This window comes from Thermochaetoides thermophila, assembly GCF_000221225.1.
Source record: "Thermochaetoides thermophila DSM 1495 unplaced genomic scaffold scf7180000011815, whole genome shotgun sequence".
Taxonomy (NCBI): domain Eukaryota; kingdom Fungi; phylum Ascomycota; class Sordariomycetes; order Sordariales; family Chaetomiaceae; genus Thermochaetoides; species Thermochaetoides thermophila.
Genome location: NW_006383031.1, coordinates 661,901 through 682,096, shown reverse-complemented (window position 1 = coordinate 682,096; position 20,196 = coordinate 661,901). Strand labels below are relative to the sequence as shown.

The following is a 20,196-nucleotide window of genomic DNA, read 5'->3' as shown; positions in this document are numbered from 1 at the left end:
TAAGAATGCTCCACACACTTCAACAGATCATATATTTTTCTGTTCGTGCAATCCTCTGTGATCATGAACTCTGGACACTCGATCCCTTTGAGTTTGGCCCACTCACAGAGGCGTAGAGTGTGAAGGTTGGGCTTGCAGCAGCCACAAGCAAAGGTGTTGAAGGCGGCAATGCACATATGTAAATTTGTTTTTTTGTGTTTGGTTTTGCGATTAGGTTTCAGGAGATGATGGGTTTGGGATTGTTAAGAGAAGTTAGACGGACTCGCTGAAAAAGACTCTATCTGACCTGATGGTGTCTGCGCGTTGTGCTGTGTGATGCTTAGAAACTCAAGCTTCAGGAGACTTATCTAGGTGGTCCACCCGTCTTACCAGAGGAGTTGTAACAAGCAGGTGGATGATCACAATCTGTTTGAGTGTTGTATGCATGGATGATGAGACGAAAGTGCATTAATAGCTGGGTTGAAAAGGCGGTTATATCCTCGGAACTTCCCTTAAGTTGTCAAAATTGGTGTCGATGACTTTGCTAGCCTAACAAAGCTTTTGGGTTTTTGGAGAAAATGGCATTGTGTCGGATAATGTGATACTTCTTCAAGTGTTTTTGCATCTTTGTGATCTGTAGGAAGCTCAGGTCTTAAGCTTCTAGTTTACGAGAGGAAGGTTGACTTAAAACCGCTGCTGCGTTGACTAAGTTTTAGCTGCAACCTCGGTCAGCCCGGGTTCCACTGAGGTCAGGTGCACACTGGACCTTATATAAGAGCCATACTCATCCACCCTCACGCGTGTGTAGTTTAGAAGGTAGAGCGTTGTTATTCTGCCGTACCCATTGTTCACTTCAGCCCTGCCGCAGGTCTTCCTTTTTGTTCTAAACTTTCGAGTTTAACCTCATGGGGCGGTGACGAAAATCGAAGACCGCTTTTACAATAGCTGCCTTCAAAGCTGATGAAGCCTAATTCATTTACACTGCTCATTTCCATATAATCGGATGACTGGAACAACTGCTTTCCCCACTTGGCCATGGTAAACCCTCTTGTGTGACATGTGTGCTGAGCCTCTTGCTGGTGTTCAAGGTGTTGTGGCTTGCGCACTAATGCATCCTTTATAAGTTGCAACGACCCAAATGGATCCGAAACCAAGGGTATCTTAGTGCTTTCTGCTAAGTAGCACGACTCATTACCAAGTCCATCATTAGAGATTGTGTGTGCAAGGTACAGCATAGTAACGCAATATATTTTCAATTGTTGTTATTAAAGACCGAAGGACAAAATTCCCTGGTAGCATTAACACAACAGTCCCGTTGACTGCGTATTGGATTGACTGTGTCCTCCAAGCTATATCCGTGCCGTAGGTAGGTTTCGTTGGCCTCGGCTTCCCGCTTCCTCAACCACTATCGATCCTGTCATCAGTGAGCAGGCAGTAGTACAGACTCACCTAGCTCTTCCGTAGGTCGCCAACTTCATCTTTCCATACAATGTCCTTTCCCAAACTCTTCTCCAACATCAAGTTCGAATCACACAACTGCATAAGGACTTTGCCACAGATGTGAAGCATGCTAAGCCTACAAATCAGCCTGGTCCCGCACTGTCGTCATATAAGATGGATTTGGCGTATTGAATTAAATTGAATTGAATTGAATTGAATCGAAATTTCGATCCGTCTCACCTTGAGGGTGCTTCGTCGTGCCCACGACGGCGGCGGGCAAAAGGTGATTAAGGGCTGCCTAAACTACACTACATACACGTGGGAAAAACCCAAAAAGGGAAAAAACCGGTGTGTTGCTGTAAGGGGATATCATAAATAGGAACAGGGAATGGGCTAAGTGGGAAGAGACTCGGATTTAAATATCCAAACTGGACAGTTCCGAATCTGATTGTGAGTCGTTGGGGGGGTGAAGGTTTTGGGGGTGTTGTATCAAGCGAGGAGACAGGGAGGCGTAGGGTGGGAATAGTTTGCCCCGTTTGTTCATCTCGCGCGGAGCTGTGAAGCTTGAGTTGTACTCTCCTGTTCTCAAAAAGTTGGTGCGGGTGCCAAAAGGCTTTGGGGTCCAGACGCCCTACCATAGGGTTATTGAAGGACGAGAGGGGGCATCTCAGGAAATGGCCTCTAGAGGCTATCGAACCACAAGGGCAGGTTTCGATAGCACTTGTAGGGTGGTTGAACCTGGGATGGTATTCCAGAAAGTCCCCATGTTCAGATGCCTCCCGCGATCCATCTAGCCAGATACTTTCTGTCGAAGGGAGAGAGGAAGGGTTTAGCTGAGGGGCCACCCCACAGACTGGAATGAGGCTTGTTCGACCGCCACCATGATTCTACGCAGGGGGGGGGGATTCTTCTGTGGTCTGAAGGGACTTGGGGATAGCCCTAGCCAAGCCCGAAACCCGGGTCGCCGGGGCACAAGACAGAGAGCCTGGTTGGGTGTCGGCGGCTAGTTGGTGTAGGCGAGACCAGCCTTTGTATAATGGTGACTGGAGTCTCCTCTAAAGGGGGTTGTCGAACGGTAAGGTCCGAACTCGAGCTCGCCATCTCTCTCTTTCTCGCTCCAGCAAGTGCTGGGGGTAGATCCCGGCTAGCCACCACAGCCATGGGTAGGGATAGTACGCCACACCGAGAAAATAGCCCTCAGAGCATTATCCTGCTGATAGTTTACGTAGTTCCGAAAATACTATTGGACCGCCTGGTTGAGTCGTTCGGTCTGCTCATCTGTTGGGGGTAATATGCTGTGGACAAATTTGTTTTTCGCACCTAATCGTTCCACTAGGGCCTTCTAAAAGTTCGTAGCAAACTTAGGCCAACCGTGTATGCTCGTGACAAATCGTAAGAATATTGTAAGACCACGTCTGCAACCTGCTCTGCTGACCAACCTTGCACCGGTAAGAAATAAGCCTCATTTTATCAGGCGGTCTACAATGGCCATTATGCAGTCACATTTGTTGCCCGTCACACTGTCTTCGGAGATCGGTAACTTGGTGATAAAATCAACCGTCACAGCGCTCCAAGGTCGTTCGGGAACTTCCAATGGTTGAAGGTGCCCGTATAGTTTATGTCTTCCTGCCTTGCTCTAGGGGCACAAATCGCACTTGTTGACCACGTGACATACTTGTTCAAGTGTGGGAAACTGAAGTACTGTCGGACCTTAGCGATGGTTTTGGTAATCCTTGGATGGCCACCAAGTTGAGATCTTTGTCAACGATACATGACCATGGTAGTGTCTGAAGATCAGTTGCTATCATCCAGAGCCTTGTAGCCCCCGCTATTTCCCACCTCCCCCCGCTTGGACCAGCGGGCACAAGCTACGCGCGGGTTTGTCCCAGAAAAAGGAGTTTTTCCCCGCGTAATGCACTTATCAACCTATGCACACCGTCGCTGTGGGCACAACCCGAGTACCTAGATGTGCAAGCCTCAAACCCCGCCCTATCATTGGCATCCACGCTGTTCACTGTGACAGGAAGAACATGACACAGCCTTTCCCTAGCTACCCACGGCATCTCTCTCTCTCTTGCTCTCTCCCTCTTTCGCAGAGACGCAAGCTCTATCTTAGTTCCATCTAGATATCAACTCCTCACTATTGCTCCGCACAACTGTCTTCTTGGATGACTTATGGTAAAGCGCAGGTTTCGTGCTCTGTTCAACGCAGCCCACTGGGCCACTCCAACGGATCGGCGTCCTCAATCGGCGTCCGACCATAATTCACCACCTGGCAGTGCAGACAATCGTCCTGATAAAAGTTCAACCACAGCCATTGTTCCCGCCTCAGGACATCAGAACGCATCACATCAGCAGACCAAATTCGATCCGCGCACCTTCCAAGATGGCATTGCTATCTGGTACGATTGTGAAGATGCCGTCGCCGACATTTGCTTCGTTCATGAACTCACCGGTAGTCGTGATTCTACATGGACACACAAGTCGAAAATGATACCTTGGCCACAGGAATTTCTTCCACAAATCGACAAATTCAAGCAGGCTCGTCTGTTGACCTTTGGTTATGATGCATATGTTGCTCGATCAGGGTCTGGAGGAAGTTCTGGAACATCTACAAACCGGTTGCATGATCATGCCAATAATCTTCTTAATCTTCTTCGGGATCTTTTCCAGGAACGGAAAAAGAACCCCAATCGACCATTGATCCTCGTTGCTCACAGCTTTGGTGGGCTCGTCTGCAAAAAAGCCCTCTTGCTTTCGCGCACGATGAATGTGGACAAAAAGTACAGCCTTATCCTCGACGCACTTTGTGGTATTGTCTTCCTCGGTACCCCGCATGAAGGGTCTGCAATTGCGCGATGGGCTGAATTGTCAGCTTCAGCACTTGGTCTGACTCCCTTTTGGTCGGTCAACAAATCGCTGCTCGAGGTTACCCAGAGTGGTAACGAAGTCCTGAATTCTCTTCACGACGAGTTTTTCAATTTGTTGCGATATCTGAGGGAAACATGCGAGGCGGGACAGTTCCACGTTGTTTGCGCTTATGAAGAACTTAAGACGAGGGTACTGAAACGCCTGGGTGCTGGCCTTTGTGGAATAAATGAAGTAAAAATCGTGCCAGATGAATCAGCTGTAAGTGGATTTCTACAGTCGGATTTCCGCTATTCTTACCCTTAGTTTCTGCTCACTGATGACACTAGTATAGAAACTACCTGGATGGCCATGTTTCAGCAGTAAGTGCATGCCTGGATCTGATAGCACACTGTATATGTCCGCCCGTTGCACACTACTTTACTCTTGTTTGGCATTTTTCGTTCTACTTTTGACGATCTTGTCTGTGTACTCAAACCATGTGTGGCTTGACCACACTTCCAACGCGTATCAAAGACTTTTTTCAACTCGATCTAAACTTCAGAATTGTTCATTGTTCGCCATGAACTGACTAACCTTTGCATGTTGATAGTTCACGCCAATCATTCTGAGATGGTGAAGTTCGGCTCTACATCTGATACCGGCTTCAAAAGACTGCTTGGAGAACTTGAGGATATGATCACATGTATTCAAGAGCAAGAGCACCGAGGTAGAGATTAGACTTCTCATATTATTCACCCTATTTGAATCTCAGTGTTACGGTGCTGGACTCATTAATGATTGTTTCTAACATGCGACGTGTAAAGACAAGCATCAAGAAGCACATAAAGCTGAAGCTTTGCAAAAACATGAAGAAATCCTTGCTTGGCTCTCTTCACTGGCTTCAGTGGACTATTCTCTGAAACAAGCCGATGTCTTTCACCGAAGACAAGAAGAAACAGGACAGTGGTTCCTGGAATCTCCTCAATTTCGAGAATGGTATAGTCCTCTTTTCCTTCGAACCTGGCTCATTCCTGTTTTTTCCTCAGGCTAATCAGTTCACCAGGCTGTCAAGGAAGTCGATGACTCTCTTCTGCCCCTGCATACCTGGTGCTGGAAAGACTATCCTTGTATCGACCGTTATCGATTTCCTCCAAAGGAACTCAGGTGACCGTGACGTTGGAATCGCATATCTATACTGTGACTTCCAGCACACAGGCGATCAAACCGTGGAGTAGCTCGTTTCCAACCTCGTAAAGCAGCTACTTCACAATAAGTTTACACCGCCACGCGCAGTCATGGATGCCTATATACGATACGAGAAGTATAGGTCACAGCCATCGTTGAATGATCTTGAGGACATGTTCCAAGCTATTGCGCCATTGTACAAGGATGGAGTTTACGTTATCGTTGATGCCCTGGACGAGTGTCAAGTGAGCAACAGTATTCGTTCCAAATTTATCAAAACATTGCTACGTCTTCAATCTAGGGAAATTAATCTCAACATCCTGGCCACATCCCGCTCCCTACCTGATATTGAGCAAGCTTTCTATGGGCACTCTCGCCTCAAGATCATAGCCCAAAGGGAAGATATTGAGCGATACCTGCGCAATCGCATGTCCGATTTGTGCTCTGCCGCAAAGCGCTCGGAGCTCCAGAATGAAGTTATTATTCGCATTGCTGATGCTGCAGATGGCATGTATGTCACTCTTCCATAGGTTGATGGGTTAAGTATTCTGTTGAGCATACAATTACTGATAAAAGATCAGGTTTCTACTTGCTCATCTCTTCTTCGAGTCCTTGAAGGGTGAGGTTACCGAAAAGGGCATCCGTGAAACACTCAACAAACTTCAAAATACCTCTGACGAAAAGGGGGCAAAGCTTGCCCTATTACGCCGGGCATATGACAACGCATTGGAGAGAATCAACGGACAACGGGCTGAATACATGAAGCTTGCCAACCATGTGCTATCCTGGATCATCTGCGCAAAACGCCCTTTGAAAACAACAGAGGTTCAGTATGCATGGGCTGCCAAGAATAGTGAGGACGAGATTGATGAAACCGCAATTCCTGATGTCGAAGACATGCTTTCAGCATGTTGCGGGCTCGTTATCATCGACAAAAAACGCGAAATCATTCAACTTGTCCACTCTACACTTCATGAATATTTCCAGGATACTTTGAGTCGGTGGTTTCCAACCGCCAATTTCGATATCGCAAATACCTGCGTATTATACCTTTCGTTGAAGGACTTTTCAGGTGGCCCTGTCAAATCATACGAAGAGGCGCATGAACGACTTAAAAAAAACCCCTCTTCTCCTACGCGGTTGATTACTGGGGACACCATGCATCTGCGTGTTCCTTCTGTACTCCTCAGCTGCTTAACTTATTGACTAAATCGGAATGGGTCAGTATGGTGGTACAATATTGCGACATCTTTTCCGAGGTTAGAAAGAAGTCTTGGCTTTCTTCAGAGGATTTAAAGCCAACTCAAAATGCATTTCACATAGTAAGTGTCTATGGGCTCGATAATTTAGTTAAGGCACTCTTTGCGCGTGCCCAGGATATTGATCCAGACCTACAAGACAAGGAAGGTCGAACACCGCTGAGTTGGGCTGCAGAGTATGGCCACACGGAGGTTGTTAAAACTCTGTTGTCTGATGGCCGAGTTGATCCCGACCGACAAGACAATAATGGCCAAACACCGCTGAGTTGGGCTGCAAGGAAGGGCCATACGGAGGTTGTTAAATGTCTATTGGGTGATGGCCGAGTTGACCCAGACCGACAAGACAAAAACGGCCGAACACCGCTGAATTGGGCGGCAGAATATGGGCATACTGAGGTTATTGAATGTCTGTTATGCGACGATCGAGTTGATCCAAATCGACAAGACAAAAATGGCCGAACGCCACTGTGTTGGGCTGCAGTGAATGGCCATACGGAGGTTCTTAAAGCTCTGTCATGTGATGGCCAAATTAATCCAGATCCACAAGACAACAATGGCCTAACGTCTCTGGTTTCGGCTGCAGAAAATAGCCATACGGAGGTTGTTAAAGCTCCGTTACGTGGTGACAGAGGTCATCCAGACCGACAACACAACCATAGCGAAACACCGCTGCATTACGCTGCATTCAATGGCCACACAGAAATTGTTAAAGCTCTGTTATGTGATGGTGGAGTTCATCCAAACCAGCAAGACAAGGGAGGCCGAACACCGCTGAGTTGGGCTGCAGAGAATGGCCATACGGAGGTTGTTCAAGCTTTGTTATGTGATAACCGAGTTGATCCAAACGGACAGGACAACTCTGGCCAAACGCCGCTGCATATGATGACCATACGGATGTTGTTAAAGCTCTGTTACGTAACGGCCGAGTTGATCCAAACCGGCAAGACAACTCTGGCCAAACGCCCCTGCATTGTGCTGCATATAAAGGCCATACGGATGTTGTTAAAGCTCTCTTATGTGATGACCGAGTTAATACAGACCGGAAAGACAATTCTGGTCAAACGCCAATGCATTGTGCTGCATATAAAGGTCACACGGATGTTGTTCAAGCTCTGTTATGTGATGACCGAGTTAATCCACACCGACAAGACAATCATGGCACAACGCCGTTACATTGCGCTGCATCTAATGGCCATATAGAAATTATTAAGGCTTTGTTATGTGATAACCGAGTTGATCCAAACGGACAAGACAACGATGGCCAAACGCCTCTGAGTTGGGCTGCACAAAATGGTCAGACAGAGGTTGTTAAAGCTTTGTTATGTGATGGCCGAGTTGATCCAGTCCGACAAGACAAAAATGGCGGAACGCCGCTACATTTTGCTGCATTCAATGGCCAGACGGAGGTTGTTAGAGCTCTGTTATGTGATGATCGAGTTGATCCAGACCGGCAAGACAATTCTGGTCAAACGCCAATGCATTGTGCTGTATATAAAGGCCATACGGATGTTGTTAAAGCTCTGTTATGTGATGATCGAGTTGATCCACACCGACAAGACAATCATGGCACGACGCCGTTAGATTGCGCTTCATCTCATGGCCATATGGAAATTATTAAAGCTTTGTTATGTGATAGCCAAGTTGATCCAAACGGACAAGACAACGATGGCCAAACGCCGCTGAGTTGGGCCGTGGAGAATGGCCAGACGGAGGTAGTCAAAGGTCTGTCATCTCATAATTGAGTCAGGTCAATGAAACCGTCGGACTAATCTTAGACCGCGAGCAATCTATATATCATATGTATATAGCGTCCCCTAGCTCTTTCCTTTCTAGTTCTAAACTCTCTTTCTTTTCGAGTTTCCAGGTTGTTCAGAGACTGCATGATATCTTTGTTCTCTCATGGAAGTGAAAACTTTATATCGCAAACTTTGCACTTATTCTCAAGAACAAAGTTTGTAAGATACATTGTTTGAAGTCAGATATTGTCCCATCTTCGTAGTATTATTCTATTTTTCGACCGGGTCCACCCCCTAGGGTGCTAGGTCGTGCCCACGACGACGGCGAGCAATAGCTACTGAACTAACCTATATACAAGTAACACTGGAGGAAAAGCCTGCACTAAGGCAAAACTGGTGTAAGCCAAGGGGGTTGGGGTAAGGGGGTGTTTGTCTTGCATTGAATGGGAGGTTCACACTTGTACGAACCCGGGGATGTGGACTTCCAGCTCCGACTCCGACTCCGACCAATCGCTGTCGCGGTCGATGCCCCTGTGGGGTTGGGGTCGCGTGCGTAGGGGGAAGTGGAGGGGTCTTAACGTTGGGATAAGGCGGCCTATGGCGGCATCCCAGGCCTGGGCCCCAGAGTTCGATCTGCAAGGCTCTGGATCTTATTTATCTTATCTATTTATTTATTCTATTTTTCGACTGGGTTCATCCCCGAGGGTGCTGGGTCGTGCCCACGACGCCGGCGGGCAAAAGCTACCCGAGTCAAACTGAATGCAGGTAACTCCGGGAAAAAGCCGCATAGGGTAAAACCGGCATGGGTTAGAGGGCGTGCAGTGTACTATGTACAGGGGAAAGGTTCTCGAAACCGGCCAGCCCCAAGTATGTACCTCGTTGGGACCTACTCCGGGTCGTTAGGCTCGGAGTCTAGATGATCAGCACGTTGGGCTTGCGAGGGGGGAGAGAGGGAGGCTTGGTAACGGGATAGGGTGCCCTGGGGAAGCGCCCCAGGCTTGCCCCCAGACTTTGACCTGGGAGGCCCTGGACTTAAACAACTGGAAGGAAGAACATAAAGCTAGCCTTCCGGCAAGTGGGTTGTTGAAAGAGACGAGAGGGCAGGAAAAGAAGTGGCCTCTGGACACCACAGCGCCGCAGGGGCACTCTTTAATAGCCTCGGGGGGTGGTTGAATCGCGTGTGGTACTCCAGAAAGTCGCCGTGACCCGAGGCCTCTGCCAGCCACCGGGAAAGGCACTGCCGGGAAAACTTCTCGAGGAAGGGTTTGGCTGAGTGCCCGCTCCATCGAGCCGAGGAGGGTCTGTTGGCCGGCCACAATCTGTGCATGTCCGTGGGAGGGACGCGACGTTTCTCGAGAGAAGAGGAAGGGAGACCAAGCCATGCCCTGATGCCTGCGCGTTGGGCTCCCATTGGGGCCCAGCCCTTAGACCAGAGGCCGCTTGGTGTAAGCGGGACCAGCCGCGGTAGGGGGTTGGTATTGTCCTCTACACCGGGAATATCCACCCTCAGTGCTGCGTTTGTAATCTTGGCGAGAGATGTCCACACCGATGTGAGTCTGGATGGGACCAAGCGGTCGTTGACCCCCGCCCTATGTGGGCCGGTATAAAGTTGGACCATGGCCTACAGAAGGGAGGGGGTGACGACTGCACTGAAGATGTTGGGGCCAGCCGCGGGGGGGAGCCCCCAGACTTTCGTGTTAGACAGGCGCTTGACAACCCTACCACCGCAGTCGTCGCTGACGCCCTCGCGACCGCCTGCGTCGCAAGGCTGAGCTTGGGGTCCATGTGACATAAACTCCGGAGATATCAGCGCGTGGAAAGCTAATCTTTTCTACGAGGAGGGTTATGATGCCAGCGGGGGTCGCCAATTGCCAGTCGGGGTGGTTACGGTTAACTCTGAGGAATGAGCGCCGGCTAGGAGCCTGCCCTTGGCGTCTTTCAATGGTGGGAACGGCTGTCTTTGAGGAGTGTAGTGTCGATCCGATCAGATTAGATTATATTTCCGACAGGCTTCACCCCTGGGGGCGCTGGGTCGTGCTCACGACGACAGCGAGCAACAGCTACATTAATATATATATACATACTATATACATGCCACATTGGGGAAAACTCCCGAAGGGGGGAAATACCTATGTGGAAAGGTAGCGGCTAGATGAGGGGCAGGTGGGTACTCGGGAGGGGCGAGGACCTACTCCCGCAGGGCAAGTGGGATTTAGATCTCTGATACCGACTCCTCCGAGTCGATATCAGGCTCCCTGTTCTCGCGGCGTTGAACCCACACGTAAAAGGGGAAACGAGGGAGGCGTAGCATAGGGATGGATTGTCCTGTGGCCTCGTCGAACGCTTGACCCAGGAGCCGCCTGGACAAGGAAAGAATGAGGCAGCCCATAGGCAGCCTATAATCACCTCTTGCCCGCTGCCGTCGTGGGCACGACCAAGTACCCTCAAGGGTGAGATGAGCCGAAAATACCATTCAATTCAAAGAAAAATGAAGCTTTGAGATGAGGGGTTTTGCGACCGTCTTCCCGATCTGTCCGAGAGGCTTTTTTCAACGTTCTCGATCGCGGCACAGAGTTTTTCGGTGACAGAAACGAGGGTATTGATCTATTTGACGTCCCTGGCCTTTCGTAGGGCCGAGAGGCCGCTGGCGCCATGGTTGAATCGGGGAGCCGGACGGCTGGTGCTTGTTGATTGCTCAAAATAACTGATCCTGATTGGTTCATCCCGCAAACTCTTCCTCGGATTGGTCCGTTTCAAGAACCCGAGGAAGAAAAGAGGGAAAGGGTTGGCAGCTAATGTATGCACTCTGAGATAACGCTAGTTGGAGGGTGCGCTTGAAACCAGTAGAACCAGGAAGAATTAACGCAGTGAGAGAAGATTATGTGGGAAAAGCAGGGAATAACGACTTCTAGATCACTGATGTCATCCTCCATGTCGTCAGCCAGAATTGGTGATTAGGGCGCTGGGTGCGGAGAGGGAAAGGACAGGGCTGAGGATGGTATCTCCTGATGCTTAGTTGATAGCCACGCCACTGGCCCATATTATTATGATCGCTCAGAAAAGAGGAAAGCCGCTATTCGAAGGGCCCGACATCAAGACGATGCGAGAGGGCAGGCTGCGCATAGTAGCGGAATGGAAGAATACCGTGACAGAACCGCTGACCTGAGTATTAGAGTTGCCAAGCAGTTTCGCCAGCCCATCTGCAGGTAATGAGCTCTACCCGGCTTTTCGCTCTTCATAAGATTCGCTCCTACCTTGGCCTTTTGATCACACGCCTCTTTTTTTCTAGGCTCGAAACGTTCTCATGTGCAGTTATCCTGCTACCCATCAGTGTCCCCGTTTCTTCATACCTCGCTCCACGAAGTTACTTGCCTGAACTAAACTCATGGGGTCAAGGTCTAGCTGCAAAACGAGTGGCAAGAGAGCCCCAAAGAAAAAGCCCGGCCGCAAAACAACTTCCAGCGGGGTCTCTAAGAAGAAGCCGGACCGTACAAGAGCTTCCAGGAAAGCTCAACAACCAAACAACCCCAACTCGGCTGATAATCACCCTCCCTTCAATACCAAACTCAGGCCGCCTTGGCTCTGGCCGATCCCTGATACAAGGTCCCCAAGCGACCAGCTTTGCGAAGTCTGCGCTGCTTTGGATCTGTTCGAGTATCTCGCAGGCTACAGGACAATAGAGGAGGACCCGCCAAAGCTTAAGCTAGGCAATGTCTCCGACTTGGTGCAGAAGCCATGGTGTCCCCTTTGCCGTCTGATCCTCACAGGGTTGCGTCTACATAGAGGGGATGCCATGTTAGAAGATCCTAATGCTTCAGTCGAATACGTCCGCGAGCGTTCTCTCCTTGTCAGCGTAGAAGGCGAAGAATATCCACATAAAGTATACTTCGGCATCAAACCTTTGGTTACTGATATATTGGATAAACCGCTGGCCAAAATAACCCCTGATTGTATCCAGCCTCTACGACCTGAGGGTATTGATTTCGGCTTAGTGAGACTTTGGCTTGAGTACTGTGAGAAGCATCATGGACCCGAGTGTCAAACAAGTGAACTCCTGAAAGCTCTGAAGCTGTCACATCCGACACAGGTTCTGGGAAACAACTTCCGCTGTATCGATGTCGAGATCGGCTGTGTTGTCTCCCCTCCTCCTAACGCCCGCTACGTTGCTTTGAGCTATGTCTGGGGGCCTTATAAGGTGCTAAAAGCCGAGAAAAGCAATATTTATGTGCTCAAAATGCCAGGTGCATTTTTCAACAAACCGGAAATTCGCGACCACCTTCCTAAGACTATTCGTGATGCTATGGTCGTGACAAAGGAGATCGGATTACGCTATCTGTGGGTTGATTCTTTTTGCATTCTTCAAGGTGACGAGGAGGAAACGCCCATGCAGTTGAGATCCATGAACCTAATCTATGCCGGGGCGTACCTGGTCATCATAGCAGCCGGGGGTGACAACGCAAATGCGGGCATTGCTGGAGTACAACCTGGCTCGCGCGGGATTTCTTGCCAGCAGCTGATCGAGCAGATTAGGCCAGGCTTTAGAATAGGAATTGACTATAACTGGGAAATGGAACTCAAAGAGTCCAAGTACCGCACTCGTGGCTGGACCTTTCAAGAAGAACGTCTAGCCAACCGAATGCTTGTTTTCATTGGAGGAACGGTTGCGTTCCAGTGTCGAATTGAGTCAGAGAGCAGATCCGAATACCTGGCTTGGAGTCCAACACGCGAGTTCGTTCGCAGAGAAGAAAGCATTCCTCCAGACTGGCTGGATATTGCCCCGAGAGCTGACGAAGACATTGAATTATATATGGAGCGAGAACTTAGTCTCGTTCATGATATCTACAATGCGTTTGCTGGCGTGGCACAGCTGATGAAGCATTACCTTTGTTCTGACTTTTGTCATGGTCTCCCTACGATATTCTTCACCTATTTTCTCTGCTGGACGGTCCTCGACGGGGAGCACTTCGTACGTCGAGTTAACTCAACAACAGGCCAACCTTTAACTCCCAGTTGTAAGCAACCCAACTATCCCCCCCCACCTTCTCTCTCCCCCATTCTGCATCTCTTCTTTCAGTGTTCCCCTCCCACCACCCCTTTTATTTCCTTAACATGAAGCATAACAACGATTGGGAGAAATGCACAAATTGCTAAATATCACACCACTCTCTTAAGGGTCCTGGGCCGGCTGGATCGGGGGCTGCGAGTTTGATCCCAGCTGGGTCTGCTCGCACCCAAATGATCATCTAGATCGAGAAACCTGGTTTGCCCAGGACTATACTTTTGTCCAATTTTACCAGCAAGCCGGCCACAACTCGACCATATTCAGACCTGTAAACACAGTCTTCCACCATGAAGACAAAAAAAAAAAAGAACCTGGAGACGCTACTTTCCGCACCTGGATGAATCTCAATTTTTATGCTGTCCGACTGCTCTCACGCTTTAGTCCGCTCATTGAGGCGCCGCGCTACATCGACGATATCATCAGTGATGCGCCGGGCTCTGGCTTCTTGCAGTTTTGGACTATATCGCTTAGGCTGTGTGTCATTCATCATCCAGGATCCAAGAAGATAAGCATCAAGGGGCACAATGGGGAATTGCTGGGCACGATGTATCCAGACTCCCATGTAGTGCAGAGCCTGCAGCGAACCGCCTGCCAGCCATCTCAAGTTCAGGACGAGCAGACGCAGGAGCAGGAGAGGGAGTTTATATTCATATGCTGTGACAAGGTAGTACCAAGGGACCAGGCAAACGGGCTTGGCAAGCCTGGCTCACGCACGCGCGTAGCGTTCTCAGAGTGCTTTGTTTTGCTGATTGAGTGGATAGGGGAGAACGGGGTACGCACGGCAACCGGTTCTATTGATGGCGGGAAGATGTACGCCGAGCGTGTGGACGGTACTTGGATCTCTGCTTCCTCTCTCAAACTTGGATTAGGAGATGGGGCCGTGTTCAAGGAGATAATACTGGGATAGTTTTGACCCTTTGGGCAAAGGAAGAAGATGATGGCATCGTATCCGAGGGAAGCAATTTCTTGATCGAGAGAAGAGGGCAAATGCAAGGGCTTTGGTCAACTTCTATCCTTGAAACTTTTTGGATGTCTTCGTTTTAGCGCTCATATAATTGACCAAGATGATAAATCTGATCGAAAACAACAGAATTAAACATGGGAACCATCTCAGCGTCTCTGAGATAACAACGATACAAGCATTTCGTTCAACAGACTCATTACTTTTGACCTGATCTCCTCCATATATTGTCTGCCGAGTTTTCATATCTATCTACTCTCGTTTAGACCATTTATGAAGAACTGTTTTCTGCTCCTGCATCATCTTGTTTTGGGTTCGTGTCGTTTATTCGGAAATTCCAACAAAGTTAACTTGTGCCCTAGAACTCAGAAAGACCCTTTAAATTAGGAGAATGTTATTGTGGCATTTTGGTTTACGTCCAGAGACGATGACTCGACGGATACAAAACCACGCTGGTGCCGAGCAAACACTCGAAGTGTATAGATACGCACCGAGTAATGCCCTATGCATGATAGAAGAAGTAGGTGCCCAATTCTGTCCTGGAATGCAATTAGGCTACCTGTACAGTGATTCACTTTTTGTTAACCGTTATTACCAGGTAGCCATAGTACCATCCTCGACTCCATTTACAAGGACTGATACCAAGGTTAAGCAGTTAATCTCACAACGATCGTTCGACAGTGATACCAATCGGCGCTATCAACTTCGAGCAAACAACCCGCTTAGGACATTAACTTTCGCAGAGTAACAAGATAATGATGACCAAACAAGAAAATGTAGGCAAAATGAATGCAAGGCAAAAACGTACAACACCCGGGATTCGCTGGTCGTCACCGACCCAACTACTAACCGGGCCCTCAGTGGCTTAACTAGGGCAGAGCGGACGGGATGCCGTGCTTTCCACTGGGTATGGTCGTACGTGCCAACACGGGCCAAAAATGGATCTTATATTCCTCAGTTCCATCCTAACCTGTGAATTGCCGGGCATAAGGAGGTACCCTACTTAGCAAGTGACTTCTATCATCTCCACTGTTTTTGCTCGCCTTTGGATTCAACTCCAGTTTTAATATTAGTGCCTATCTGATGTCTAAGATACTGGAGATGCAGAAGAAGAATGGCTCAGCGCCACAAGTTGGGAGTTAAGGCTCTTGATACTCCACATCGTGTCGCGTCGACGAGGTCCAGTATGAGGGAGGGAGGACAGCGTCTTAGTTTTCAAGAACCGCGTACTCTCTTCTTAAACCAAGCACGAACATACCTAAGTGGGTAGGTAGGGACGCAACTCCTCCTTCATTGGAGTGTTCTCTCATCAATCCAGCTAGCTACATGTACTCCCTCGTTTTATTCCCTCTTTTCTCTTCCCCTTTGCATTTGAGAAACTGTGGCTCGGACTTTCTGGTCTTCTTAATGCAACTGAGCGATCTCGTTGCGGAGGCACTGGTCCCCCTTATGCAACTTGGTAACCTCGTCGTGCATCCGTTGCCTCTCCCGCTGTAGCTTCGTAACATCAGCTTTAGCCTGCTGGGCCTCCTGGCGCAATTGGGCGAGCTCGCCCTTAAGCCTGTGAACTGTATGAAGGAGGTCCATAGGAACTCCTCCGACACTTAGGGTAGTTCCTGAGCCGTCCCGGCTGCGGGCTGCGGGGGTGAAGCCATGGGAAGATCGCTGGTGTTGTTGTCGTTGTTGAAGTCGGACACGGTGATGGCGAGTCTGTCGTGCTACCTTCTGGAACCGAACCGTCCTCAGAACCGAAAAGGAGTCAGCAACGTGTGACGACTCCACAACCTCCTGAGAAGGGTTCGAAGGTAGTAGCCAGGTCGTTGAATCCGAGGGACTGAAGTCCTCACAGTAATAAGGATGCTTACTGTGGTCACCAGTGGTGTATTGCCAATTGTTTGTATTGCTGACTGAGGAATTCCTCGTTTTCTCGCTATCCTAAAGGGGCTATCTACATCTTATATACTCGTGGCCTTCCACGTAGTCCCAAGGGGTCAGGCCCCGTTGTCACTAGCAGCGACTGATTATCACCAGCGACAATCGATTACCTTGCCGTGATCCGTCAGGGCCGCCTGATTGTGGAGGCCCGGTTCGTCGGGGGGTTGACCCCTGTGAAGTTGCTGCCTGGGCGTAAGTGCGTGTCGCACTTTGGTTGGACTAGATGCCGTTGGCGGCCGCTGAGGGGGATGAACCTGGCACCGTTCTTGATTCCGCGGGGTTCTCTGGTGTCCTAGCTGGCTGGGGAGAAGAAAGTGGGGACGAGGACCCGCCCTGGGCTAGCGACGTCTGGATGAGGAAGGAATGAAGCTTGGTGATGATGGGCTTCCCAACCATCCTCTCCAAATTGCCCTCGAGGTTCTTCTCGACGTCTTCAATTGCGCGGAGGAGCTACTCGGTGATGGAGATAACGGCATTGAGTTCTTTTACTCCCTCCTCCCGAGCCCTCTTGAGGGCGGCTAAAATGCCCGCGCTCGAGGGGGGCATCCTCGCGTGAGGTGAAGTCGAGGTTGACGTTGAGCGTCGGATCGTTCAGGTTGACCACTTCTGATTGGTTTATCTCAAAGTTGTCTTCTTTGATTGGCTGCGACCAGGAATCAGAGGAAGAAAAGAGGGAAAGGTTGCGGCTACCATTTGATTCCAAGGTAATATTCTAGATTACTGCAAAGGTCCACGAAGTTTGGTGTTTTGTGTCTCTCAGCAGCAGCATTACCTTAGCAACTTTCAATTAATCTGTAGTCGCAAATTGTGGAAGTCGATTTTAAAGAAGGCCCATGTCACAAGTTTTGACCCACATCGCATGCAACACGTCACGGCTGAGGACGCCACGCATACTCGAAACTTGAACCGTACTTCGGTTTAGCTATGCATCGCTTTTATTATCATGGTGCTCGTCATTACTATCGTGAGCTTATTGGTTGGACTACGGGAATTATCAACACTTCCAATCCCCTGAGGCCAGGTTGAAACAAAACAGAGCATCCTTACTTGCTGGGATGTCGTCGTCATCGTCTATCGCATCCTACAATAATGCTTCTATGTTCAACCTCTAATTTTGAAAAGTTAGGCGCACCTTCTGTTCGACTGGGTACTCCCTTCACCTTACTCCAATATTCCGACGAAGATCACACAATGCATTCATCTGTTGCGATACGCGCACTGGCCTCTGCTTCAAAAGGCATGTGCACTTGTGTCAATTGTGCACGTGTGGAAGTCTTATTTCCTCACAACCGTTACAACTGCTGTATCACTTCAGCGGTTCTTGACTCTGACACGTGTGTTTGTGGGCTATGGAAGAGATCAAGGGGTAAATCCTGGATGGAGTCAGTACCGTTATGGGACTTTAGGCTACGAGCAACAGAAAAAAAATAATAATCTTTCAACTTGTCTTGCAGGCGAACTGCATGGCACGAGGCGTTGAACACCCTATTGGCACAACCTCCGATTACTCTCCTCCTATAGCATAGTTTTCATGTTGCCATGACCATGAATGTATGAAGTTGGCAAACCAGACAACACTTATCTCGCAAGTATGTTGGTAAAAACCAGTCTCGGTTGACATACTCTATGTCCATACATGCATCTGACTGATGTTCATTTCTAGGAGATATAAGTAAAACGTAAGTCATAGTACTGACATGTCCCAGCAGCCCACGTTTCATGTTGTGCCAGCGGACAAGGATGGTTCCCCCAGACCCTTTACTGGTATGGATCGTTCTTCCATAAGCCAGAACGAATCACATGTGCCATTAGGTATTTTTCTGCACCGTCCTTCATACTGGCTACCCGCCTCTCTGGAAATATACCTGTCTTCAGGCAAAGAAAGCATTGAGCGATGTCAGCGCTTTCCTAGCCAGAGATGTTAGCTGCAAGTGACCACGGTGTGGTCACCGCTGACATACCTCGGTCAGCCCCCGTTCCACTGAGGTCAGGTGCACACTTGAGCCGAACGACGTTGGTTTGGCATCAGGGTCAATGGCCACAAGTCTTTGCCATCGTCATTGATTCTACTTACATCCTGATCATTTTGCATTCGTGTTTGCAATATTGTTCTACCAACGCTGCGTAAGCGCCCTCTTCCGGCCATCCAACCATGGGGCTATATATGGCAAGGCTTCTTGCCCCAGCATAGAAGTCGAAACTAACACGTCACGAGATGATGAGCCGATCTGCTGTTTAATGCCATTCTGGAGGGACTGGAGGACTGAAGGGGGAACTAGAGCAGACGAGACCGGTCGTGTGTTTCGGCTAGTTTGGATAATTGTTGTGCGCTGCTGTTGAGGAAGAAGCGGTGCTATTAAGTGCACTAGCCTATCTATGTAGGTGTGGTATCTTTTACGTGAGAGACAGAACTATTCAACCCCAAGGAAACATATATGGTACCATTACCAGTCTAACAGTACTCAACCTATGTATATACATCTCCTTTACTGCCCTTAGCACGTCTCAACCGCAGGCCCGGGAGGCGTATAACTCGTCGGCACCGGCCAATAAATATTAATCTGGATGCCCGGATGTGTCGCGGTATATACGCCAGGGAAGCTGACCAAGTTCTTCGGATTCCACGTGCCACTCCCTCCCGACACACTGATCTGCGCGCAAGAGATATAGAACTGTGCACCGCCGGGACTGCTTGCGCTGTGCAGACCGATGTGCTCCGCCCGAAGGAGGTATTCGCCGTTCTGCAGACAGCGGGGGATGGTTACTGGGATGGAGGTCTTGCCTGTTTGTTTTTCGTTAGCGCATACCCATCTCCTCAAGACCACTCGAAAGGGGTGAAAAGAGAGGAAGGGCGTACCCATAGAAGGCCACGTTAATCCATTCCCAGACACACTAGGATAATCCTGATAAATCTTCGCCCAGACCCTCCCCTTTCCATCCCAGGTGCGAGCGCTTTGCCCATCGGGAACCTTGGCGATGTATACGGCCATAGGGCCGGGATGAGAAATGGATGCGCGGGCGTTATAGTTAAGCACGCTGCCGGCCGTGACGTTGTAGATTCCTTGGGCACCTTGGCCTGGTATACGCTCGTAGCAGCGGATTTGGTCAGAGTTGACGTCGGTAACGGGGGCGTTGCTTTGGAAGTTGGTCGTTTGGCGGACGTATTGCCAGTCTGGGGTGTTGGCTATGGAGGGGAAGACGTCTGGAGGGGTGTTAATGACTCGAGGCGAATGTCTCAAGGGTTTTAAAGAGGTAGGGATTTCGTACAGTGGGCCTCAGCTGCTGCTGAGACTAGGAGGGCTAGGAAAGTGCTGAGCTTCATGTTGTTGACGGTATTGATGATGTGTTAATCAGCAGCAGTGCAAGCAATGTCGCGGAGAACACTTGAGGAGAAGCGTAACTAGGCCAAAATTTCGCAACCCCTGAGTTTTCTCAACATTCTTTTATACTCCCAAGGTTTTCTAACCCATCCTATGATCCCCCTTGGATATCCCAGTCGGCACTTATACCGGCTACTTTTCCTGTATATGTGCCAAGGTACAACTGCCGCTCAGGCGGATAAACCCCCAGCACGGATAAAAGCACTTCGCAAATACGGCAGCCAGTTGGATTTTGCGTACATATTGAACTCCATCTTTCATCTAATAGAGTCTGTTCTAACGTTATCTGAACCGTTATCCCACATGATCTGGGCCATCTGGGGTAGATTGCGCAGAGACCTCCTTTCGGATGACGTTCAAGTGGTGACTGCCAGGCGTATATGCCGATTGGGCAGTTCATGACAATAAT

General features: G+C 49.3%; 4 protein-coding genes across 4 annotated transcripts; 2 read left to right on the top strand and 2 right to left on the bottom strand.

Moving 5' to 3' along the window:
• Positions 1 to 5,564: 5,564 nt before the first annotated feature.
• On the top strand, positions 5,565 to 5,984 carry CTHT_0018020 (uncharacterized protein; the record flags this gene model as incomplete). Its single annotated transcript, XM_006692237.1, has 1 exon — positions 5,565 to 5,984. The coding sequence occupies one exon, from the start codon at positions 5,565 to 5,567 to the stop codon at positions 5,982 to 5,984; it is 420 nt and encodes a 139-aa protein (XP_006692300.1).
• Positions 5,985 to 11,581: 5,597 nt separating this feature from the next.
• CTHT_0018010 (monooxygenase-like protein) lies at positions 11,582 to 13,696 on the top strand (the record flags this gene model as incomplete). The annotated part of the gene is made up of 3 exons (XM_006692236.1): positions 11,582 to 11,655; positions 11,852 to 13,415; positions 13,622 to 13,696. 3 exons carry the CDS (start codon positions 11,582 to 11,584, stop codon positions 13,694 to 13,696), a joined length of 1,713 nt encoding a protein of 570 aa, XP_006692299.1.
• Positions 13,697 to 15,876: 2,180 nt separating this feature from the next.
• Positions 15,877 to 17,299, bottom strand: CTHT_0018000 (uncharacterized protein; the record flags this gene model as incomplete). Its single annotated transcript, XM_006692235.1, has 4 exons — positions 15,877 to 16,336; positions 16,628 to 16,838; positions 16,897 to 17,093; positions 17,262 to 17,299. 4 exons carry the CDS (start codon positions 17,297 to 17,299, stop codon positions 15,877 to 15,879), a joined length of 906 nt encoding a protein of 301 aa, XP_006692298.1.
• Positions 17,300 to 18,902: 1,603 nt separating this feature from the next.
• On the bottom strand, positions 18,903 to 19,729 carry CTHT_0017990 (uncharacterized protein; the record flags this gene model as incomplete). Its single annotated transcript, XM_006692234.1, has 3 exons — positions 18,903 to 19,189; positions 19,301 to 19,609; positions 19,675 to 19,729. The coding sequence occupies 3 exons, from the start codon at positions 19,727 to 19,729 to the stop codon at positions 18,903 to 18,905; spliced, it is 651 nt and encodes a 216-aa protein (XP_006692297.1).
• Between the last annotated feature and the right edge of the window lie 467 nt (positions 19,730 to 20,196).